The 27,900-nt window shown below is 31.8% G+C and overlaps 1 protein-coding gene across 7 annotated transcripts in view; it reads right to left on the bottom strand.

Annotated features, from left to right (window-relative positions):
• Positions 1-27,900, bottom strand: part of sdk (sidekick cell adhesion molecule) — a 315,853-nt gene that overhangs the window by 54,889 nt on the left and 233,064 nt on the right. For all 7 annotated transcript variants that reach the window (XM_076409057.1, XM_076409053.1, XM_076409055.1 and 4 more), the window contains exon 2: positions 27,118-27,207. In XM_076409057.1, coding sequence (XP_076265172.1) covers positions 27,118-27,207 — 90 coding nt within the window. The remainder of the gene's footprint in view (positions 1-27,117; positions 27,208-27,900) is intronic.

Below are 27,900 nucleotides of genomic sequence, written 5' to 3'. Positions count from 1 at the left end.
CCTTACAAAAAATATACAGGAGGCAGCATATTCCGCGACTCCTAACAGTGAAACATTTCCAAGAAAAAATACACATATATCATGTACAATATAGAAAAAGATAGCAGAAAAAAGAAAATTACGACGGAATTGGCAACAGCAAAGGACTGAAGAGAATAAAAGAAAATTTAATAGGGCAATAAAAGAGCTGAAAGAACTAATCCAAATTGAACAAAACCAAGGCATTCAAGAATACCTAGAAAACTTGACACCAACTGAGGCAACAAATCATCAGTTTGGCTTTCGCAACAAGCATGGGACTATAGAACAAGTGCATAGACTTGTAAACAAAATAGACACTGACCTAAATGCCAAAAGATATTGTTCGGCTGCTTTTCTAGACATATTTCAGGCTTTTGACGAAGTATGGCATACGGGCTTGCAGGTTAAACTAAAGAAACTTCTCCCTCATACGGACTATCAGTTATTAAAATCGTATCTCACTGACAGACATTTTATTGTAAATCAAGGCGATGAACATACCATATATTCAGGAGTTCCGCAAGGTAGTGTACTGGGTCCAGTACTGCATCATCTGTATACGGCCGATCTGCTCGCTACAAAAATAACTACTGTAGTAACATATGCAGACGACACAGCAATCTTAGCATCCTATGAACATCCAGTCACAGCATCAATAAACCTACAAACCCACCTGGAGCAAATACAATTATGGTTGAAGACATGGCGCATTAAAGCCAATAAAACAAAATCCACGAATGTAACGTTTAACCCTACGTAGAAGAACATGTCCACCAGTGAATATCATCATCGTCAACTCCCCCAAGCAGAGCATGTTAAATATCTTGGTATGCACTTAGATCGACGCCTAACCTGGAAGAAGCACATACTCTCTAAACGGAAACAACTAGGACTAAAATTATATAAAATGTATTGGCTCATCGGGCGCAAATCCAAGTTATCATTATGCTGTATGAGTCTATACTCAGGCCTATTTGGTCATATGGAATCCAACTAGTTCTAATCCAACAACTAATCCAAGGTAGCAAATCTAATATATCGATCATTCAACGGTTCCAAAATAAAGTGTTGCGAGCCATTGTTGATGCTCCGTTCTATATTTCAAATAAAGTGATACAACGCGATATTCCTCTAGAACCTATAACCTATAACTAGTGTAATTCAACGTGTTTGTGTGAAGTACTTCGAAAGAGTGTCATCCCAATGTACTCGCTAATCAGCTAAATATGCGACGTGATAGTGAAGTGCGTAGACTAAAACGTTTATCACCACCTGATCTGATTACTGGACATATGTAGACTTTAGAAATAAGCTTTAGAATAAGACTAATTAATTAAGATAATATTTTATACAGAAGATTCCTTAATGAAGTGATTTGGTAGATACCATGTATATATAATATAGTCATAAGAAATACTTATTGCCAATAGGGCAGATTGTGGAATCAAGAAGAGTAATAAAAAAAGTAAAAAAAAATATTTGGGTGCTATTGGTTGTTTTTACTGGTATAAATTCGGTCTCATTCAAATTGCATATTAAAATATAAGATCAAGTTTTTGTTATCTTCGTTCAATATCTCATCACAAAAATCACACACACAAAAACACTTTTAGTGAGACATCCCTTCATTTATGCGTCCCACCATTCAAGAATCTACCCCAACATTAGAAATACAGCGATTCTTTCTCTCTCAATCCGTCGCTTGGTCATTAATCCTCTCCAGATCGAAATTCGCTCCAATCTCGAAACCCGTTCGCATTTAATCATCTCCGAAAATGCGACAGAAATCTTTACGCTGATGGCTTTCGGCCTCGACATTAACAGGAAGAACAAATTCAGTTACGGCCGAAAATCGAAATTCGGTACATTGCTCGGGTTCAACGCGTCTAGTGAAAATTGGAAAATATTTAGGAGATCCGGACGGCGTAAAATATTTTATGATTGGTAGTTAGACGGGGACGCGAGGGTGGGGGAGAATGGGGGTTATAATCGCCTCCTAAGTCGGTCCGACCGTATGATATTGAACTTAATGAATTCATTTCTCGTCACCTTGGAGTTGGGTCCTTTTTTTCACGTCTGCTATGAAAGTTAATAAATATTTTATTAGCCATAAATGTATACGATGTAATGAGTGTTTGTTAAAAGTTCTTTTTCAGCTTGGGGGGTGTCCGATATTAGATGATAATAAGCTAGTAGCTGAACCTGAATATTCTGCTTCTAGGACCTCTTATGCTGTCTTAATTTCAATAACTTCTGTATAATAAAGTTTAAGATGTCTTAATTATTAACTATTTTTATTTAATGAGACTTATGCTGACTCAATTTTAACTATTTTTTATTTACTGAGGCTTGTGCTGATTCAGTTTTAACAATTTCTGTTTATTGATGTTTATGCTGTCTTAATTTCAACAATTTCTGTATATTAAAGTTTAAGATGCGTTAGTTATTAACTATTTTTATTTACTGAGACTTATGCTGACTTAATTTTAACTATTTTTTATTTACTGAGACTTATGCTGACTTAATTTTAACTATTTTTATTTACTGAGACTTATGCTAACTTAATTTTAACTATTTTTTATTTACTGAGACTTATGCTGATTCAGTTTTAACAATTTCTGTTTATTGATGTTTATGCTGTCTTAATTTCAACAATTTCTGTATATTAAAGTTTAAGATGTCTTAATTATTAACTATTTTTATGTAATCAGACTTATGCTTTTTAAATTTTAACTATTTATTATTTACTGAGGCTTATGCTGATACAGTTTTAACAATTTCAGTTTATTGATGTTTATGCTGTCTTAATTTCAACAATTTCTGTATATTAAAGTTTAAGATGCGTTAGTTATTAACTATTTTTATTTACTGAGACTTATGCTGACTTAATTTTAACTATTTTTTATTTACTGAGACTTATGCTGACTTAATTTTAACTATTTTTATTTACTGAGACTTATGCTAACTTAATTTTAACTATTTTTTATTTACTGAGACTTATTCTGATTCAGTTTTAACAATTTCTGTTTATTGATGTTTATACTGTCTTAATTTCAACAATTTCTGTATATTAAAGTTTAAGATGTTTTAATTATTAACTATTTTTATGTAATCAGACTTATGCTTTTTCAATTTTAACTATTTATTATTTACTGAGGCTTATGCTGATACAGTTTTAACAATTTCAGTTTATTGATGTTTATGCTGTCTTAATTTCAACAATTTCTGTATATTAAAGTTTAAGATGCGTTAGTTATTAACTATTTTTATTTACTGAGACTTATGCTGACTTAATTTTAACTATTTTTTATTTACTGAGACTTATGCTGATTAAGTTTTAACAATTTCTGTTTATTGATGTTTATGCTGTCTTAATTTCAACAATTTATGTATATTAAAGATTAAGATGCCTAAGTTATTAACTACTTTTATTTACTGAGACCTATGCTGACTTAATTTTAACTATTTTTTATTTACTGAGACTTATGCTGACTTAATTTTAACTAATTTTATTTACTGGGACTTATGCTGACTTAATTTTAATTATTTTTTATTTACTGAGACTTATGCTGATTCAGTTTTAACAATTTCTGTTTATTGATGTTTATGCTGTCTTAATTTCAACAATTTCTGTATATTAAAGTTTAAGATGTCTTAATCATTAACTATTTTTATTTACTGAGGTTTGGTCTGTTTCAACTTTAACAATTCAGTTTACTGATGCTTATGCAGTCTCAGCTTTGACTATTTTTACTTGCTGAGGATTATGCTGTCTCAACTTTAACTATTTTGATCTACTGATGTTTTTGCTGGCTCAATTTTAACAATTTCTTTTCACTGATATTTATGCTGTCTCAATTTTAACTATTTTTATTTACAGAAGTTTAATGGCGTTTATGCAGTTTCAAATTTAATAAGTTTTATTTACTGAGGGTAATGCTTACTCAATTAAAAAAAAATTGGATTAAACGATTCGCAAATCATTTTTCGCAATGTGGGTCTGATTCCACGTTTTCTAGCCAAAATTCTGTAGTGTTCAATGTCAAACGATAATACTGTCCGAATTAATGGAAATATAACTTAAAATATTTTCAGCAATAATGGAAAGTTGTAGGGGGTGGTAAATCATAGTCAGGCCAGTTAATCAGATGAGTTAATAAATATCCAGAAACACGCATTTATAATAAAATAACTAAGTTTTGAACAACAAAAAGGTGCATAGAGACGTTAAACCTTTCGGTTAGCGTTTCAACACATTAACTACATCGGGTGCTTTCTAGATATTTAAATACTCGAATCGCTTATTTTTAGATGTCAAAATGAAGTACTTACTCTCAATAAATCCTCTATATCGCACTTTATCATTCACAACAACACAAAGTCTGTAAAAACATTGCAACAGATCACTTCAACCACTAGAAAGCGACTGTTACTACGAAAAATCCTTCGATAAAGGTTTATTTAAATAAATTTGGATACAAAACATTTAATTAGGCCATTTCAATGTACTGCTGCTTGTATGGGTGATAATACAAGTATGCCAGAAGGTACTGCTACTAATTGCACTACTTATGACAAACAAACAATTAATATTGAACAATTTTTAACAGAAACAATTCTATATAGTTTTATACAATATTGATATAGTATTTATTAAAATTAATGAATATCGAGCGTTGGCCGACAATACAACTATCAATCTTAGAGTTTGGTGTAACTAACCGGTATAATCTAAATATAATTAATGTATATATAAGTTCGTAAGTTCGCTAATATGTATTAATTAGTTTCGCAGTAACAGCAGTAAACGGGCTGTGCTTAGACTCCGGAAGCGGAACCAACACTATCTTAATAAATCAATGTCAATTTATGTCAGGCGTAACACCAACATTAAGGGCTTCAATTGACGATATGATCGAACATTTTGTGTTATTCGGTATTATTTTTGGTAACTTTGTTGTAAGATAAATTCTTAATGTGGTTTTATTATTTCAAATACAATGTTACGTTTAGTAGAATCTGCTGAATATTGACATAACATACAAGGTTTTTATTTTTTGATTCTCCTGCATTTGATTGGCTTTATGGTCTTTATTGGCTCCAAATTATAGTAATAAATCCAGTATTTATTGTTTGTCACAATATGCCATCGAAAATTCTTTGTAATTTGGTTTGGTTTGTTATTTTCAGTCAGTTTCTGCGGTGGTCATTTCTCATTTTGAATTATTCCCATCGCACTTAAACATCTGAAAGCAGCTGAGCTGGGTTTTCGCCCAAGAAGTCCTGACATTCATTATCTTGGAACTTTCTTGCTCATCCAGGTCGTCTTTTGCCATTCACACTCAAATCAGAACTTTTAAATCCTTGAAATCATAACCAACAATTGGAACATGGTTGATCAGCTTTACCATAAGTTGCTAAAAGTACTTATTGATCTTCGTTAGAAGATTTTTTCCAAACAAAAGTAACGAACATCTGAATAAGTCAAAATGGAAAACTATTACTCTGTTCCCTACGTAGAGTATTAACAATTAGGTTGTCTTCATTAAGGCTTTTATTTTCACCAATATATATTGTTGATGATGTTACGCAAGCACCTGCTAGACCCACCTTTTCTTCTGTAAACCTGGCTATTTTACAGGTATTGCTGCATCGAAAAGACTATAGTACCCAACTTATATTAGTTATTTAATTATTGAAAATAGTTATTGAAAATTATTACATAACAAAGTATAATGAGGGAAAATTGTTTGAAGTCTTTTCATTTCTTTGAGTTTATTGAACATATATAAGCTATAAAATGTGAAAGGGTTTAGAACACAAAATCTTTAAAACTGTTTATTCAGGGAAGAAGAGACGACTCGTTGAACGGCGATATAAAGCGGCACTGATGGTTTTTATTTGTTAGAAAACAGACCAAACCCATCTCACTCCGTTCACCATTGAAGTAGTTTTAAAGCAGATGGCCCTGATGCAAATGGCTACGATAGTCAGAGAGAGACCTAATACATACACAAAAACTTCACATATATACCACATTATATATATATATATATATATATATATATATATATATATATATATATATATAACAAACGTAACAAATATCTGAATAAGTCAAAACGGAAAACTATTACTCTGTTCCCTACATAGACTATTAACAATTAGGTTGTCTTCATTAAGGCTTTTATTTTCACCAATATATATTGTTGATGATGTTATGCAAGCACCTGCTAGACCCATCTTTTCTTCTGTAAACCTGGCTATTTTACAGGTATTGCTGCATCGAAAAGATTATAGTACCCAACTTATATTACTTATTTAGTTATTGAAAATTATTACATAACAAAGTATAATGAGAGAAAATTGTTTGAAGTCTTTTCATTTCTTTGAGCTTATTGAACATATATAAGCCATAAAATGTGAAAGGGTTTAGAACACAAAAACTTTAAAACTGTTTATTCAGGGAAGAAGAGAAGACTCGGCGATATAAAGCGGCACTGATGGTTTTTATCTGTTAGAAAACAGACCCATCTCACTCCTCTTCACCATTCAAGTTGTTTTAAAGCAGATGGCCCTGATGCAAATGGCTACGATAGTCAGAGAGAGACCTAATACATACACAAAAACTTCACATATATATATATATATATATATATATATATATATATATATATATATATATATATATATATAGTGTCCTTAAATTTTTTATCGAAATATATGGGACATAGGAAACTTGTGCATGCTTCAAAAAACCTACTCTAGTCAATCGTTACCCTTCACCAGACGGGAACAAAGATACTTCTCCCGTTTTCCCATTCGCAATAGTCGGTGGATATGTAAATGTCCTTAATAATATCTTCGGGGATTTCTAGAATACACGTATGATTTTATAACCGAATATCCGTTCTGATAGACGTAAACTTTATTCGTCCGCTTTGGCCTGGAATTTCGGGACCATGCTCCTCCGAGTATACGTCACTCTTCATATTTTTTACGTCTTGCAGTTCACGTGCCTTACTTTCGGAACGTTTCCGTTTTATTCGCCGTAAGCAGATGGAAATAGATTTGGACTATATTGTGTTTATGTGGAAGGCATTGTTAGGAAAATACACAGTATTTTTTTCTGTAATATAAAGAGTGTGAATTCATTTTAAACTGTTATACACCCTTCGAATATTAGTTGCTTTTTCTTGATTTAAATCATGCATAATTTCTTCAAGAATACTACACAATGTTTTTTTTTATATTATTATCCTTAATTGTTCACCAATCCGTCCAGAAAGCAATAAATCTTTTTTTCCTTTACTAATTGGATTGAATAATTCCTAATTTCGTCAACTATGATAAAGCTAAAATGACGTTTCTTTTTTATTTGCTCAAATTATGCATAATTCTTACAATAACGATACATCTTTTGTTGTTTTGTTTTGATGAAATGGTTTGATGACGGTTCGGTGAAAGAGTTCCGAGCCCGACTTTAATTGGAAGTGATGTTTAAGACTATTGTTGATAATAAAGCTTTTTTTAGGGTACGCTGTTAAAATTGCGATTTCGACGAAGTTTTTAAGTGGGTAGGTGACTTATTAATTATTAGGAGACTAATTTTCATCATATTATGATACCACTGTTAAAAGAAAGTTCGGGAATTAGTTAATAATTTTCGAAAGGAGCCATATCAGGCGAATACGGTGGCCGATTAGTGGTATTCAGGTGTTTTCGATAAAGTCGTCTTACCTTTTTGAAGCATATTCATTGAGTATGTTGATTAAGATCACTAAGAGAGGTAGAAAACATGGACAGTCTCTCTTATCTCAGAAAGGTGCTATATCTCGTACGATGCGAAAATCTCTCGTTATGCCTACCTGATTGGGTTAAGATTTTCTTATGGGATTGTTTCATTTTCTGTTTACTGATGTTTATTCTGCTTCAACAATATCCATATTTATTTGCTGACTCAGTTTTAACTATTTTTATTTACTGAACTTTGAAGATTAATTTGTAATGACGCTTCTTTTTTTGCTTAAATTATGCATAATTCTTGCAACAACGATAAACCTTTTGTTGTTTTGGCGGAAAAATCAAGAAACAACTATTATAACTTCTTTTTTGAGACGTGTTTGCGTGTTATTGATTGTTCTTATTTGTATACATTCACTAAACCTTCTCATTCAACTGGTATTTTAGAATTTAAGATCAAGTTTAAGACCAACTAACAAAAGTAGACACTGTAAACAAAATAAATGCTAGATGATGTTCAAAGTCGTTCACGTTAGCATACAGGGCAGCCAACATAACAAGGAAAAAATATTCTTGATTCCCAATTAACTAAGATCCTTTTTAGTCCATTCTCCCAGATCGATTCTGTTAAAAAACAAACAAAATATTTCTACTACATTATACCGTAGCCTATCTTTAAAACTATAATATTTCCCAAAGAAATCCCAGGAAGGTATAGTACATCAAAGTTTTAATTGAATTTCGGGGTAAGCCTCCTCTGCACTCCGGCCAATTCGAAAGTTATCGGAATCTGTATCAAAATCGCGAACTTTAAATCTGATCATAATTGGGTTGATGTACGGATTTAGCATGTTACAAGCACGATGGGAAAGGCTTGGTTGTTAACAATTTTGATTTTGTGTTGTTCTACATTGTACAGTGTTTTTTTAATATTTATCTTGAGTTGAAAATATCTCGATACTGATTTTATAACAAATTTTATATCCATTAAATCTTGTACATACCATTAAATGATATATATTTTATTATTGTCTTTATTTTCTACTTATTAACAGTTTTGTCGATGGCTAAGAAAAATACAATTTTGAAATAGAATGAAAAGCTGGAAGTTTCCTGTGGCTGACATTGCATCCCCGTGTGATGATAATACCGTATGTTGTAATAATAGTATTTTTTGAGGTCGGTAGATCAGCTGTATACAATAAATATAACAATATACCAAGGACGCCGCCCTGCGGAATACAATAATCAGTTTTCACAATAAAATGTGTCTGTGAGGTAGGATTTCAAGAGTTAAAAAAAGTGCGTTTGGGGTATAGTGTGTAAGGTATAAACAGAATTCTCTCTTTTTAATTTAAAAGTCCGGATACCTCATTATTTATGTAGTATAATCATCATTCAAGTCATCTAGAGAAACCAAAAACTGAGCTGGCAAGGCTCTTCGAATTTAATGATGTTCAAGGAATCTTCAAGGAAGGAAGAAAAATCAATCTTATTACGTATCAGGCAAACTTTGCAAACGATCGAAAAGTGAAATGGTATTTATTCAATTAGTGTTTGGTGACTTAATAGTCATCATAAAATTAGAGCTAACATAGCGAACATTCAAAATGATCGGTGTTGTGCTCTCGTTCATTTCGATGCAAAAAAACGCGTAATTATACCGGGTATCTCGGCAATTGGGCCAGAGTAGTTTACGCATTAATTAAACGCTCACCGAAGCCAAACAAAGCCTTTGACCGTCATTGCAAAGCTGACATAATGGACTCGAAAAAAACAAAGCCCCTAACTGGATAATCGGAAATTGTATATATCGGGACGAGAGTGTTAAATTTAATTTAAAAAACAGGTGTGAAATGTTTCTCAAATATTTACATAGTATACAAATACAGTTGGAAAATACTGAATGGTATTTATTGAAGCCTTTCTGTCAATAGTCATTAGTTCATGATCATAGAGGGCCTTAATGAAGTAAAATTCGTTCTTATCGAAGCACTAGTTTATGCTGATCCAATTTTAACAATTTCTATCTACTGAGGTTTATCGATTTCTGTATCTATGCTGCCTCAGTTTTATCGATTTATGATTAGGGAGGTCTATGCTGCCTCAACATTACTTGTGTTTATTTGCTGAATATTATGCTGATTCAATTTTAACTATTAATGATTACGGAGATTTATGCTGAATCAACATTACTAGTTTTTATTTGCTGAATATTATACTGACTCAATATTAGCTATCTTTATTTACTGTAGTTTATGCTGGTTAATTACTTAATTATTAGTTTAAATTTCAGTAATTTCAGTTATGCTGACTAAATTTTATCAATTTCAGTTTACTGAGAGGCTATATCAACACCATATATTATTAATGGTGTTTCTACTGGCTCAATTTTAACTACTTTTGATTACGAAGGTCTATGCTATCTCAACATTACTTGTGTTTATTTACTAAATATTATACTGACTCAATTTTAGCATTCCTTATTTACTGTGGTTTATGCTGGTTAGGTACTTAATTATTAGTTTAAATTTCAAGAATTTCAGTTATGCTGACTAAATTTGATCAATTTCAGCTTACTGAGGGGCTAAATCAACACTATCTATTATTAGTGATGTCTATACTGACTCAATTTTAACTATTTTTGATTACGGAGGTCCATGCTATCTCAACATTATTTGTGTTTATTTGCTGAATATTATGCTGATTCAATTTTAACTATTTATGATTACGGAGGTTTACGCTGCATTAACATTACTAGTTTATTTGCTGAATATTATACTGACTCAATTTTAGCTATCTTTATTTACTGTGGTTTATGCTGGTTAATTACTTAATTATTAGTTTAAATTTTAAGGATTTCAATTTTGCTGACTAATTTTGAACAACTTTTATTTACTGAAGTTTATGCTGATTCAATTTTACCAATTATTTTTAGAAGTTTACTGGGGTTTATATTATCTCAACTATTAACCATATTTAATTATTGAGGTTAATACTGTCTCAAGCTTTATTTACTGAGATTTACGAACATTATTCTGACTCTATTTTTATTTGCTGAGATTTATACTGATTCAATTTTAGCTATCTTTACTGACTGAAGTTTATGGTGGCTTAGTTTTATCAATTTATGTTTACTGATCTTTGTGCTGTTTAAATTCCAAGAATTTCGGTTAACCGATGTTTATGCTGACTATTCTAACAATTTTTATTTGGTCAAGTTTATGCTGATACAGTTTTAACAATTTTTGTTTACTAGGGTTTATATTATCACAAACGTTAACTATATTTAATTAACGAGGATAATGCTGTTATATTTTTATATATTTTTAAATATAATTATTCACGGAATGCTGTCACAACTTAAATATTTTCTATTTAGTGATGTTTTGCTGTCTCAACTTTTACTGTTTTAATTTACCAAAGTTTATGCTGTCTCAATTTTAACTATTATTTGCTGGCGTTTATGCTGATTCAATTTTCCAAAACTAATTAAATTAAGCGGTTTACGTACAATTTTCCACATAAAAAAACGATTTGAAAGTTAAAGTGAATTTATTTGATCCTTATTTTAGTTCAAAGTTCTTTCATTCTTTAAAAAAAGCTAACTGTTACACCGACATTAAAAAACGTCTATTATCTATCGAAAAAAAAACACACACACACACACACAGGAAAAATGAATGAACGTAATCCGATAGCGCCGTCATCGGTTCCAATCATTTTTTTTGTCGGTTGGTGGAAAAAAGAGCGTCGAGAGGACGGGACATCGATTGAAATGGGAATAAAGCTCCAGGAAATTTCAGGTACCCACCACTCCAATGGACGCTTTAAATGGTGATTTTATAATGGATGAAAGGGCCGGAGGTGAAAAGGTGACGGTTCGGTGAAAGAGTTCCGAGCCCGACTTTAATGGGAAGTGATGTTAAAGACCATTGTTGATAATAAAGCGTTTTTTTGGGGTACGCTGTTAAAATTGCGATTTCGACGAAGTTTTTAAGCGGGTAGGTAACTTATTAATTATTAGGAAACTAATTTTCATCATATTATGATAACAATTTTAAAAGGAGGTATAATCTGTATATTTATATCATAGTTACAGAAAAAAAAACTGTATATTATGTTCGGGAATTAGTTAATAATTTTCTAGAGGAACCATATCAGGCGAATACGGTGGCTGATTAGTGGTATTCAGGTTTTCTCGATAAAGTCGTTTTGATTTTTTGAAGCATATTCATTGAGTTAGAAAACATGGACAGTCTCTCTTGTCTCAAACAGGTGGTATATCTCATACGGTGCGAAAAACTGATCTCTCGTTAAGACTACCTGATTGGGTTGAGGTTTTCTTATGGGATTATTTCATTTTCTGTTTACTGATGTTCATTCTGCCTCAACAATATCCATTTATTTGCTGACTCAATTTTAATTATCTTTATTTATTGAACTTTATGCTGCTTTAATTCTAACTGGTTTGATTTTCGAAGTTTATGCTGACTCAGTTTTAACTCATTCTGTTTACTGAGGTTTTTGCTGCCTCAACATTATCAACTTTTATGTACTAATGTTTATGCTGACTCAATTTCAACTAAGATTATTTACTGAACTTTATGCTGTCTCAACTTTAATTATTTTGATTTGCCGAAGTTTATGCTGACTCACTTTTTCACTACAATTTCTGTTTACTGAGGTTTATGCTCTCTTAACATTACCTAGTTTTTTAACTATGCTTATTTCTGAACTTTATGCTGTCTCAACTATTACTATTTTGATTTGTTGAAGTTTATGCTTATTCAATTTTAAAAATTTCTGCTTACTGAGGTTTATGCTGCTTCAACCTTAACTATCTTCATGTTCTAACGTTTATGCTGACTCAATTTCAACTAGGTTTATTTACTGAACTTTATGCTGTCTCAACTTTAACTATTTTGATTTGCCGAAGTTTATGCTGACTCAATTTTCACAACAATTTCTGTTTACTGAGGTTTATGCTCTCTTAACATTACCTAGTTTTATGTACTAACGTTTATGCGGCCTCAATTTTAACTATGCTTATTTCTGAACATTATGCTGTCTCAATTTTAATTATTTTGATTTGCCGAAGTTTATGCTGACTCACTTTTTCACAACAATTTCTGTTTACTGAGGTTTATGCTCTCTTAACATTACCTAATTTAATGTACTAACGTTTATGCGGCCTCAATTTTAACTATGCTTATTTCTGAACTTTATGCTGTCTCAACTATTACTATTTTGATTTGTTGAAGTTTATGCTTATTCAATTTTAAAAATTTCTGCTTACTGAGGTTTATGCTGCTTCAACCTTAACTATCTTCATGTTCTAACGTTTATGCTGACTCAATTTCAACTAGGTTTATTTACTGAAGTTTATGCTGCCTCAACTTTAACTATTTTAAGTACCGACATTTATGCTGACTCAACTTTAACTATTTTGATTTATTGAAGTATATACCGTCTCCATTTTAACAAATTCTGTTTACTCAAGGTTATGGTGTGTTAGTATTAAGTATTTTTATTTACTGATGAATATACGGTCTCAACAATTTGGTGCTATATGTCATACGGAACGGAAAACTAATCTCTCAGTAAGACAACCTGATTGAGTTGAGGTTTTCTTATGGCACTATTTAAAACATTTATTTTGTCAGTTATATAGGAGCATTCTTATACACATAGCAAAAAAATCGTGTGTGTATGCATCTTCTGTCAATCTAAAGTTAAACAACATGTAGTAATCACAATATGCGACCGAATATGAATCAATATTTTTAATCAACATGTATTATTTATACTATTAAAATTGAAATTGCGATTCGTTACATAAATCGGTTACGAACTCAGCAACTAGATGGAGCCTTGAATAATACAACGATATTTATAAAGCTATCAAACATTCATTTGTTGTTTTATATGCATTTATTTTTATCGGATATATTAATCTTCATTTAAATTTATTTCCTCTTTGGACATGGCTTGATTTTGACAAGCCGAGAGTCTAGTTATAAGAAAATATTGAAAAATACTTTTTCTGGAACTTTATATTTATTACTGTAGGTGTAGAATTCACTGAGTTCAAAAGACAATTTCTGGAAAATGGTTTTGAATAGTTGTCTATAAAGGTTAGGTTATTCAATAATATTTATGTTACAGGAATAAAAAGATCTAGGACCTACGTCCGAGATTTTTGGTTTCAGAATATCGAGTGCTCACGATGGAACAGAAACGTGCTTTAAAAAAATATTAACATTATTCTGTCAGTTCTTTCGCTCTGTGACGAGTTAAGATCCAGAAATTAGCAAAATGCAAGAAAATCATAAAAAAATTATGGGATGTTTTCGCTCATACTTATATTTTATTGTTTACATCGCGGTACGGTCACTTTATAGGTGAGTTGGAACATTTTGTGAGCTTAAAATTACCAATCACTAGAGGCAGTGATATCAAGAGAACGAGGAACAAAATATTAATGAGTTTTACTTCGAAACTATATGCATGGATTCCTTTGGCCATGAAATAAGTTGGGAATGAACAACTCTGTCAGCTATTTTTTTACATCCTTTGGTTTATCTATTAGGGAATGTGAATGTGGGAACTATATATTGGTCATTCTAAATTCAAGACTTTCTTGGGATTATTGGGATATGATGGAGCAGCATTACGATACGTTTCTAGAATTGTCTGATGGGCAACAAAAGTAAGGAATATCAAAAATATAGTTTTGAGCTTTTGAGTTTGAATAGCTCAATTATTTCTTTATTTCTAGTAGGAAGAAGGTGTGATTCTATTTTGTATTTTGTGGTCTAAGTAACTTAATCAACTATACTGAGCTGTTCTAAAAGCAAAATAGTTATGAAAATAATAATAAGCATTTTCCTGTATGAAACGAGTCTCCGTCATCATAATTCTGTCTAAATAATATCGAGTTACGATCCAATTAGAACCAGCTCTGCATATTATATTACAAAACGAACTACACGAAGCTGGCCGGCTTTGAATTTTTCCATTTTCGTGGAAAAAGCGCTCTATTTCGCCGATTAAATCGCGTCCCTATTGTCGGCCGAATCTTTATTAGATCTCGCATATTTTCCCACTACATGTATGCAATTATGTTAAAAGGTTTAATTTTGTTATCGTCGGAGCTTTATACGGACGATATTTTTGGTCTGGAAGTTGGAAAAATCTCGATGATTTATTGAAATAATTTGTTTTTCAAGCGAAATGATAATTGCTTTTTGCTTTTGCGCGAGTTCGAATGAACAATGATGATTTTAATTCGTTAAATAATTTTGGAAACATAAGAAATGAAAATTCGTCTTGAGGGCGTTTTTGTTGTATATTAAGGAATGATTGTAGACAATGGTGTATAGTTTTTTTATTTAAAAAGCATATTACTACTTTTTTTTCATATTGTTCTTAAAGTCTGGATCAAATATTTGAGATCTAAACTTAATTAGCATGTGATGGATGTATATCTAGTGTATATGTGCTTATTTTCACATGGCATACTTTTCACTCATAATTTAACTGTATTAGTTCAAAGGGTTTTTGTCTCTTCAATCAAAAATTTTGTCTCAAAATGTAAGTTCACTATTGTTGAACAGTTGTAGTACTTGGACGTTTTTATATCCACGCATTCTTTCTTGGTGTTCTTTCGCAAATCCTTTCATTTCGTCCACACCGTAGACTTCAAAATATGTCTGTATAACAATAATTTATTGAGGTGATGCTTCGAACTGTCCAAACAAATACCACATTTCCTTGAGCCTCATACAAAGTATTGGTTGTTTATTTTTAAAATGCTCTTTCCACCTTAGTGTGGCATCCTGTTTAATGCCCAACTCTTTTGCTGAGTTGTTCTAGAGCCAATTATCTCTGGCAGGTAATCTATTATTGGTAACATATGGGGCAAAAGTAACGATACCATATTGTTATGTGACGTTTAGCTCAGTTTGTGTTGTGTAGACGTCCAAACTTTACTATGGATAAATATACGTCACAAGAACGAGCAGAAATAGCGACAATATTTGTTGAAAATAATCGTTCCATTACTGCCACTCAGCGGAGATTGCGTCAAAAATATCCTAGTCGTCCGGTACCTCACAAAACCACAATTTATCGTTTACATGCAAATTTCCGACAGTACGATACGACAGCAGACGTTCTGGAAGACAACGGACGTCACGTAACACTGAAAATGTGGCTCTGGTATAATAGGGCGAATTCTGAAAACTGATTTGAAAATGTTCCCGTACAAAATTCATTTAGTTCAAAAATTGCTACCGAGAGATCCCGATCAACGGGTTGAGTATAGTAATGCAACAATGAGCGATGAACAGTCGGTTTTAGGGAACACAGAATCCTCAATTAATTCATGAAACATCATTGCATCCACTAAAAACAACTGTATGGTGTGGTATTCATGCTAGAAACATCATTGGTCCTATTTTTTTTGAAAATGACCAGGGGGTTGCAGTTAATGTTACAGATGAGCAGTACCAAGACATGATTCGAAATTTTCTTGTGCCTGAAATGGAAGAGCAAAGACTAGACGACATGTGGTTTCAGCAAGATGGGGCCACAGCACACACAGCTCGTTCAACAATTCAATTATTGAATGACGTTCTTCCACGAAGACTAATTTCGCGAAGTGGCGATTTACCATGTGCAACCAGACTTTTTCTTATGGAGTTTTTTAATCAAAAGTTTATGTGAATATGCCCCAAACGATTCAACATCTTAGAGACAATATTCGATATGAAATTGAAGAAATACAGCTTCATATGTTGCAGGATGTCATGAAAATGCCTCCATTTCTTAGCTTTCTGAGCAATATGATTGATAGCTATTTGTATTCTATTTAAATATGCCTCACTGTTGTTACTTGTAGGGAGTAAAGCAGTATCATCAGCAAATGGGCCTCCTATTAATCATTCACAATTTAGATCTTTGATTTCTTTCACTTTTTATATCTGGCTTACAATTTGTTCGTAATACGATACATACTTGATCAATTGTTGAGTATTTATTTCTTAATACAAACTGGTGAGCCCCGCACGCGTGGATTTTCTTCAGTAATTTATTTTAGGCGTTTTACGCAAAGAATAATGCAATTTTATTTAAAAATGATGGTAAAGAAATTATTCCTTTATAAAATAAGTCTGTTTTTTTATAAAATGTATTGATCTTCAATATATGTTTTTGGTGAAAAAATAAAAATTTTATTAATACATAAATGAAGTAACGAAAATATGTAGTCAAAGTGAAACTAACTACAAAATTTGTCAAGATGAAACATGGAATGAAAAGAAGAAATTATGTAATATTAAGAGTAATATGATAAATATTTTAAACCGCTGATAAACATTAAGATGTTTAACGATTAATGCAAGATTTTCGGAAGTCAATAGTTCATTTAATGATTATAAATACATTACTTTAATATAATTTCTATATTGTGCTATATGAGCCTAATTCCATTTGTTATTGTTTTAGTAGCACAGGACATCGATAAGGTTTGGCATGAAGGGCTTGTTCATAAACTACAGAAAATGCTACTAAAACAACACACCGAACTATTAAAATAATACATAGAAGAAGCTTATTCTACAAAAAAAGGGGCTAAAGCAGGTGTACCACAAGAAAGTGTACTGGGACTAATGCTTTATCTACTCTACACTTGTGATATACCACAAATGGAAAATATTACGATGGCTACATTTGCTGATGATACTGCGATTATAACTGTCGAAGACAATAATGAAGAAGCCACAGGAAAATTACAACAGGCAAGTGACAATATAAATAATTGGACACAAGCTTGGAAAATAAGAATTAATGAAAGTAAATCTGTACATGTGCAGTTCACCTATAAACAGACAAGCACCAATAACATTAAATAATACTATCATTCCATATAGCAACAACGCTAAATATCTCGGAATGAATCTCGATGCAAAACTTCGCTGGAAGGGACAGATTAAGAAGAAAAGAACTATAATTGATATATAGGAAAATATACTGGCTAATTGGAAGAAAATCAGAATTATCAGTACATAATAAATTGCTATTATATAAGCAAATACTGAAACCTACATGGACATACGGAGTTCAATTATGGGGATGTTCTGCATAGAGTAACATTAATAAAATAAAAATTTTTCAGAACAAAGTCCTGAGAAGTATTGTGGGTGCACCCAAATATTATAGGACCGATTACGTACATCGAGACCTTCAGATACCCACAGTCAGTCAAGAAATCAAGAGAATTACAAGGGGGCATGAGGAAAGACTCCATTCTCATACGAATATCGAAATATTGCAACTTTTAGATACCATCAAAACAGGACACATACTCAAAAGAATCAAACCATCTGATCTTGTGTAGTGTTGTCTAGTGAGGTGCATATAATAAAAAATACAGAAGTGACATGTATAAACATTATTTCACCAGAGACTGACATAGGGCCGATGGGTCCCCCTAGTTATATACCTAGATTTAGGTTGTCATAAAGACAACTTGTAGGTTAGACGGAAACGACTAGTAACAATGTAATAATTAAATAATAATAAAAAAAATTAATTAATATTCAAATATGTATTACGTCATTTAATATTTCATGTTTATGATTATAACATAAAAGTAAATAAAGATCATATATACTTATATTTGCTATATGCCCTGAAATTGTTGCAGTCCTGAAAATAATCTTACTGGTGATACTTTTATTATAATGTTTGGTGATATAGTAATTTAAACTTATTAATAATTTGTTGATTACTAAAATTTAACGGAAATTATATTTATTTAAATGCCATTTAAAAAAGGATAGTGGAGTATTAGTTCTTTAAATAGTTTGCATGTTATGTATCAAATATATTTCTGGTGTTATATTGAAAATGTTGTCAAAACAGTTTTACTAATATTAACATATCATTCTTTAAGTTATACTCTTTAGTCTATTACGAGAGAAACTTGATGAACTGTATAAATTGTGGTCGAATTTCGATCACAGGGCATTTAGTCATATAAAAATCGTCTAAGAACGAGCATATGCATATGCGAAGTGGACGCATTAAATTATAAAGCGGACGGGTTCACCGTTTGGCGTCGATGTCGAACTGTTGAATTATTAAATTTCTTGTTGTTAACAGGTCGCGGCTATCCACCGAACGGTGATTTATCGAAAATCGACTGGATTCGACGCCCGGAAAGTATAAATCACCGGCTCTAGTGTATGTTTCAGGTGGGATCGCGTCGGATCGGGCCTGAAAAATTCATCATCTCGTACTGACGACCTATCACCGTTCCCGTATCTGGAAACGCTGATCAGCAGGAAAACAACGTAATAAATGGCCGTGTCGGCGCGGTTTAAGCCGTTCGTTATTTAAGCCTTTTGTTCGGATATTTTCGGTAATTATTTATTAGGTGTTGGTGAATGGAAGTAGGACGAAATGAAAACGGCAATAATTACATAATGTGACCGTTATCTGTATTGACGTTATATCATAAAGAACATATTGGATTGGACAGTCGATGGTAGCACGTCTGAACCTAACGATTGTCAGCGACCGAATGATCCAAAGTACTCTTCAATGAGTTTACGTAATTATTTGTTACTTAATGAAGAAAATTAACAGCGGATAATACTTATTTTACTTATTGAACTTACTTAAAGACTACTAGAGATAAGAATGAAAAGTGATCATATTTGTTTTAATATAGAGTAACTGTAGAGAATCGTAGAGTATGAAATATTTATGTGTATAGTTATGTGTGTAATTATTCAAAATATACATGAGCATTTGGTTAAAATGCTCGAGAAGAGAATGATTACTCACTGTTTTGTAGATATGGTAAATGCATTAAGGAGAATTCGGTGATTAAATTTAATTTTATTAAGAAAAATGTACACAAGAAGAAACTAAACTAAGGAGATATGCAGTCATATCAGAATGATTTGACAAGATAAATATATTCATTATGAAAATAGAATACATTATTTAGATCTACAATTATAATTAGGTTGATTAAACATCCAACGTATACCATAGATGGTTTGAAAAAGAGTTCAACGTAAATATAATAAAATAACTCTAACCTATAAACTATCGTGGCTGTTTAATTAACTGTAGTTTTGGGTCCTTCGATAATATATACATCAGATGTACTGTAATGTTAAAACAAATTATATTTTGTAATATTTTTGTTTCATTATTTTATATACATTAGAGTGTTGTTATATATCGAAGCTAAAACAAACTAAAATGCGTAAAATGTCAAAGTAAAATGCGGCAACACTGCATCGTTTTGACGTCATAAATTGAGATGGCGTGAGCTCATTGCTATTTTGGATAGGTTCGCCCTTACACATTTCTAAAATTATAGATATTTGAAAAGATTAACAAAAGGCAGAAGGTGGCAAATCTTTAAAACTAATATATATATATATATATATATATATATATATATATATATATATATCCTGTGCAGCAACCAAATACTTCAAGAACCGTCTCCTTTGGTCCGTTGATCGAATAACGTTGCCATGTCTTACCTGTCGGACCAATAAACCAGTATTATTGTCGAATAAAGGCCTTTTATTTAAACAAATATGGCCTTTTAATTGTAATTTCTAATATATAAAACAAGCAACCCATACGACTGACAAAAATGATGGAAGCGATGTAAATAACATAGAAAAAAATTGTCAGAACAAGGAATATCACTTACGATACAGGTACCCTCCTTATCGGCACAGGATCGTGCCGCGACCACCGCTCACCATTTCCATAAAGCGGGACATGCCATCGTTTTACAACTGCGGTCATTATTTATAGGAAAAAAATTATTCGGACAACCGAACAAGTATCCATTTTCGTCCCGTTCTGTCTCGACACAACAATGGAAAATGTCCATTAATCAAGGCAATTTTCGTTTCAGAGATGCTCGAAATAATGTTAATTACATACCTATTGTTGGGAGACTATCGATTTTCTTTTTTTTTTACTTTTTGATATAACAGTACCGTGCTATTATTTATATATACTAGAATAGGACTCAACGTCATTTTTTAATACTGTGTGATGTAGTATCAAGTTTATCAACGATTCTAATGTGTGTTTGAACACGTGCAGTGATATCATGGTGATATATTGATGTTTGGTTTCATCCCAGTTTGGATTGTCGTTGTCTAGTCAAATGGGGTGATATGATAATGCGTCATAACAGGTCAATTGAAACGTCCCCGGCCTGATACATAGATGGCGCTACTAGAATTAAATCCACATGTTTTTTTAGTTATCCCTAAGCCTCAAAAGATGCGTGTATAAATTTGACAGCTATCGGATCATTAGTTTGTGAATTATAGCATTTTGAATGAAGCAACTTTTGTTATTGTGAAAAAAACGGATAAAAAGGAATTTCGCGTGTTGATAAAATATTGTTTTTGAAGGGAAAAATACAGTTGCAGCAAAGACTTGGTTTGATGCCGAGTTTTCGGACACTGTCCGAGAAAAATCAACCATCAAGGATTGGTATGCTAAGTTTAGACGTGGTGAAATAAGCACCGAAGGCAGTGAACGTAGTGGACGTACAAAAAAGGTTGTTATCGACGAAAACATTTAAAAAATCCACAAAATGATTTTGAATGACCGTAAATTGAAACTGAATGAAATAGCAGACACTCTAAAGATATCAACTGAACGTGTACACCATACTATTCGCGAATATTTGGGTATGAGAAAGCTCTGTGCAAAGTGAGCGTCGCGCGAGTTCACTTTTGACCAAAAACAACGACGAGTTAATGATTCCGGGCAGTGTTTGAAGATGATCAAGCGTAATAAACCCCCAGTTTTTGCGTCGATATGTGACAATGGATGAAACATGGCTCCATCATTTCACTCCGAAGTCCAATCCAAATCCAACCCACTCCAAAGCGTGGGAAAACGCAACAGTCGGCTGGCAAGGTTATGACGTCTGTATTTTGGGATGCGCATGGAATAATTTTCATTGATTACTTTGAAAAAGGAAGGACCATCAACAGCGACTATTACATAGCGTTGCATATACATATTGATGTTGATATTGATGTATTTATCTCGGACTCGTCTTGCTTGTGAATTAATCCAAGTACAAATGGAATTTGGTAATAAATTAATTTTTAATTAAGATTGTAGTAAGCATATCTAATAAAGGTGTTATCAAAAAACACTTTTAAATCTGTGTATCGCCACGTGTATCGAGGAGGCTACTTCGAAACCAGCGGAGTATATTTTTGCTGAAGGTCCATGTTATTGTTATTCATTGTTATTTTCCTTGTCTTATTGCTGAATTTATCTGATTTAATAAAATGATTACTTAAAATGTTTAATGCAGTTTATTTGGGATTGATTATTTTATTATTATCTCTACATTATTAGAATATGCACTGTTATCCCGTTTCCTGATCCGGGGAAGCAACGCCCGCCCACACTGCTGGTAACAACCAATTTATGATTATTTTCCTGGCACTCGTTGGTACTCTGCGAGAGTGTAGCGCGAAATAAAAGGAACTAGGGGCGGAAAAAGTGGCGGGTTTTTTCATAAGTTATCAGATTATGTTCACGATTTGTTCGTTCCGCATTCACTTTAATATGTTTATTGTCTGTTGGGCTTCGAGCACGACCCATTTCGCTTAAATAAACTCGCAGGAATAGACGTATAATTAATTGTTATGTTCGGGGATGCTTTTATGGGGATATATTTTTTTCCGGAGCTGCGTCTGCTTGTAATTAACGGCTTTTATGTTGTTAATGGTTGTGTATGGATAACGTTTTGCATGTATGTATGTCTTAATATACGAAGAAAAGTAAACACATGAATTATTATTAATGAAAAATATGATAAATCCGTTAAACTTTTTTAAGGATTTTCTTGTGAATCAATTTCATCTTGTTTTATGTGTTTCATGGATTTTATTTAATACGTATAGGATAATGCGTCGTATATTTTTATCTCTCGGATAACAACGAAAGTATAAAAATTTATATATTTTGAGGTGAAAGAAATGAAAATCCATGCCAAGCTACCCTAGAATGTATAGATTTTAAGATAAATGGCACAAACCGAAATCCACTCATTTTTTCAAAATAGTGTTTTCATTGTATAACTTAAAAACGAAAGGTTGTATGAAAATGATTATACTGCCATTTGATTCAACGTAAAATTCTCTATAAGTCCACGAATTTGTAGTAACTTACAATTATTTGAACGGAAATGACAGCAAAAAAACTTGGAAATGGTAAAAAATCGCAATTTTTCACGACTATATATATATGGAAAAATTACTAAAATTTTTCACCTCTCGGATAAAGATGAAACTGTCATAATATATGTATTTTGGGGTGAAAGAAACGAAAATCCATGTTAAGCTACCCTAGAATGTATAGATTTTAAGATAAATGGCACAAACTGAAATCCACTCATTTTTTCAAAATAGTGTTTTCATTGTATAACTTAAAAACGAAAGGTTGTATGAAAATGATTATACTGCCATTTGATTCAACGTAAAATTCTCTATAAGTCCACGAATTTGTAGTAACTTACAATTATTTGAAGGGAAATGACAGCAAAAAACTTGGAAATGGTAAAAAATCGCAATTTTTCACGACTATATATATGGAAAAATTACTAAAATTTTTCACCTCTCGGATAAAGATGAAACTGTCATAATATATGTATTTTGGGGTGAAAGAAACGAAAATCTATGTTAAGCTACCCTAGAATGTATAGATTTTAAGATAAATGGCACAAACTGAAATCCACTAATTTTTTCAAAATAGTGTTTTCATTGTATAACTTAAAAACGAAAGGTTGTATGAAAATGATTATACTGCCATTTGATTCAACGTAAAATTCTCTATAAGTCCACGAATTTGTAGTAACTTACAATTATTTGAAGGGAAATGACAGCAAAAAACTTGGAAATGGTAAAAAATCGCAATTTTTCACGACTATATATATATGGAAAAATTACTAAAATTTTTCACCTCTCGGATAAAGATGAAACTGTCATAATATATGTATTTTGGGGTGAAAGAAACGAAAATCCATGTTAAGCTACCCTAGAATGTATAGATTTTAAGATAAATGGCACAAACTGAAATCCACTCATTTTTTCAAAATAGTGTTTTCATTGTATAACTTAAAAACGAAAGGTTGTATGAAAATGATTATACTGCCATTTGATTCAACGTAAAATTCTCTATAAGTCCACGAATTTGTAGTAACTTACAATTATTTGAAGGGAAATGACATCAAAAAACTTGGAAATGGTAAAAAATCGCAATTTTTCACGACTATATATATGGAAAAATTACTAAAATTTTTCACCTCTCGGATAAAGATGAAACTGTCATAATATATGTATTTTGGGGTGAAAGAAACGAAAATCTATGTTAAGCTACCCTAGAATGTATAGATTTTAAGATAAATGGCACAAACTGAAATCCACTAATTTTTTCAAAATAGTGTTTTCATTGTATAACTTAAAAACGAAAGGTTGTATGAAAATGATTATACTGCCATTTGATTCAACGTAAAATTCTCTATAAGTCCACGAATTTGTAGTAACTTACAATTATTTGAAGGGAAATGACAGCAAAAAACTTGGAAATGGTAAAAAATCGCAATTTTTCACGACTATATATATGGAAAAATTACTAAAATTTTTCACCTCTCGGATAAAGATGAAACTGTCATAATATATGTATTTTGGGGTGAAAGAAACGAAAATCTATGTTAAGCTACCCTAGAATGTATAGATTTTAAGATAAATGGCACAAACTGAAATCCACTAATTTTTTCAAAATAGTGTTTTAATTGTATAACTTAAAAACGAAAGGTTGTATGAAAATGATTATACTGCCATTTGATTCAACGTAAAATTCTCTATAAGTCCACGAATTTGTAGTAACTTACAATTATTTGAAGGGAAATGACAGCAAAAAACTTGGAAATGGTAAAAAATCGCAATTTTTCACGACTATATATATGGAAAAATTACTAAAATTTTTCACCTCTCGGATAAAGATGAAACTGTCATAATATATGTATTTTGGGGTGAAAGAAACGAAAATCTATGTTAAGCTACCCTAGAATGTATAGATTTTAAGATAAATGGCACAAACTGAAATCCATTAATTTTTTCAAAATAGTGTTTTCATTGTATAACTTAAAAACGAAAGATTGTATGAAAATGATTATACTGCCATTTGATTCAACGTAAAATTCTCTATAAGTCCACGAATTTGTAGCAACTTACAATTATTTGAAGGGAAATGACAGCAAAAAACTTGGAAATGGTAAAAAATCGCAATTTTTCACGATTATATATATGGAAAAATTACTAAAATTTTTCACCTCTCGGATAAAGATGAAACTGTCATAATATATGTATTTTGGGGTGAAAGAAACGAAAATCTATGTTAAGCTACCCTAGAATGTATAGATTTTAAGATAAATGGCACAAACTGAAATCCACTAATTTTTTCAAAATAGTGTTTTCATTGTATAACTTAAAAACGAAAGGTTGTATGAAAATGATTATACTGCCATTTGATTCAACGTAAAATTCTCTATAAGTCCACGAATTTGTAGCAACTTACAATTATTTGAAGGGAAATGACAGCAAGAAACTAGGAAATGGTAAAAAATCGCAATTTTTCACGACTATATATATGGAAAAATTACTAAAATTTTTCACCTCTCGGATAAAGATGAAACTGTCATAATATATGTATTTTGGGGTGAAAGAAACGAAAATCCATGTTAAGCTACCCTAGAATGTATAGATTTTAAGATAAATGGCACAAACTGAAATCCACTCATTTTTTGAAAATAGTGTTTCCATTGTATAACTTAAAAACGAAAGGTTGTATGAAAATGATTATACTGCCATTTGATTCAACGTAAAATTCTCTATAAGTCCACAAATTTGTAGCAACTTACAATTATTTGAAGGGAAATGACAGCAAGAAACTTGGAAATGGTAAAAAATCGCAATTTTTCACGACTATATATATGGAAAAATTACTAAAATTTTTCACCTCTCGGATAAAGATGAAACTGTCATAATATATGTATTTTGGGGTGAAAGAAACGAAAATCCATGTTAAACTACCCTAGAATGTATAGATTTTAAGATAAATGGCACAAACTGAAATCCACTCATTTTTTGAAAATAGTGTTTTCATTGTATAACTTAAAAACGAAAGGTTGTATGAAAATGATTATACTGCCATTTTGATTCAACATAAAATTCTCTATAAATCCACGAATTTGTAGTAACTTACAATTATTTGAAGGGAAATGACAGTAAAAAACTTGGAAATGGTATAAAATCGCAATTTTTCACGACTATATATATGGAAAAATTACTAAAATTTTTCACCTCTCGGATAAAGATGAAACTGTCATAATATATGTATTTTGGGGTGAAAGAAACGAAAATACATGTCAAGTTACCCTAGAATATACCTAGTATTTTCAAAGGTTTAATTGGGCCAAAAAGTTGCTGTTTTATAAGTAAGGTCCTAAAGTTGATATCTGATGACTATTACCCTTTATGCACCGAATAATTCGATAAAATCATGAAAAATCGAGACCACCCCCAACGATGGTAAAAAACGAACCCACGCCATCAATTTAATGGCTAACGCTCGAATCGATCTCCAAAAATAAAATCTGCCGGTCAGAAAATCTGATATCGGATTAGTATTTGACCATCCCAATTACCACCGTTGCAGATACTGGCAGCCCCGTCGAGCTTCCAGGGAATTAAAAAACCTGGTAATAACGTTACCAATTCGCCTGTTGGCTTCAGAGGATAGAGCGCTTGGTGCCGCCATGCGTTCCCAATTTTAATTTCAATTCTTTTTAGATCGCGTAATTGATAATATGATTTTATTTTTTTTTTGGAACTTTAACCAATTTTGACCATACATTTTCAGTCACCCATTATGTTTTAGTCTATTCCTGATAATTTTCACCACGTACGACAATAAAAGCCTCACAAAATTTTGTAAAACTCACATTGCCGCCAAAGACAACACCAGGTCACACGTCTTTAGTAACTCAGAATAAACTGAGGGAGAATGGTGGTGGGTTTCGATGATTTCTATCCATCACATAGCCCGGATCTTGCTCCGTTGGATTACCATTTGGTTCGGTCTTGGCAAAAGTCTTTTATGGCGTAAAGAAGCCCGAGAACTTTAACTTACAAAACAATATCCGTTGTTCATATTATTCAATAATTATTGAGTTTGATTCTGTTTCTAGTGTGATGAAAATGTACTCACCCAGTGCCTGACACTGCACTATCTTCGTTGTACCCAACCTGATGATGCTACTGCTGGCGAATGTTGTAAATCTCGGAGCTAATAAATTTTCTGGAAAAAGGAAACAAAACAGATGTTAGTTAGTTGTTTCTTTAAATGATATATTTATTTTGTTAACAGAGTAGTGTTAAAATTGTTCTTTGGGTTGATGTTGATCATGCATGATTGTTTAGTTACCGCTTTATAATTCGGAATATATAAGAGATAGTAAGTAGTGGTGTGAACCCAGTTATCTGAGTTTGAAGATAATTTGTTCTGAGTCATTTGCTAGATATTGACCTACAGTGTTGCTTTGTAGCCGTTCAAAAAGTCGCCTCTTCTTTCCGTAAAATTAAACAATTTTTAAAGTAAAATAATAGTGTTTTTTTTTGTTTAAAAGTCTTTTCACAAAATATAAGGTGGTTATGTGACGTTTAGCTCAGTTTCGCTTCAACCATTGTGTTGTGTAGACGTCCAAATCTTTTTATGGATATATATACGCCACAAGAACGAGCAGAAATAGTGACAATATTTATTGAAAACAATCGTCCTAATATTTGTGAATCTATAGTGAAAATGATCGAAATCGAGCATATTTGAGGACGATGATCATGAACTACGAAAAGTGGACCATGGGTAGTAAATTTATAGGTGACATCCTCTGGTGTTTTTCTCGGTGTAAAGCTGACCTTTGAGAAAAATAGTTGGTCAACAAATATCAGGAATTCTGCAGTGACGGACTTATCATTTTACCAAAAAAGTGAC

Source organism: Rhynchophorus ferrugineus, unplaced genomic scaffold, assembly GCF_030347505.1.
Source record: "Rhynchophorus ferrugineus isolate W39M unplaced genomic scaffold, kcgeb_rfMv2 rfM7, whole genome shotgun sequence".
NCBI classification, from domain to species: Eukaryota; Metazoa; Arthropoda; class Insecta; order Coleoptera; family Curculionidae; genus Rhynchophorus; species Rhynchophorus ferrugineus.
The sequence above is the reverse complement of the archived record's forward strand: the minus strand, read 5'-3'. Positions and strand labels throughout refer to the sequence as shown.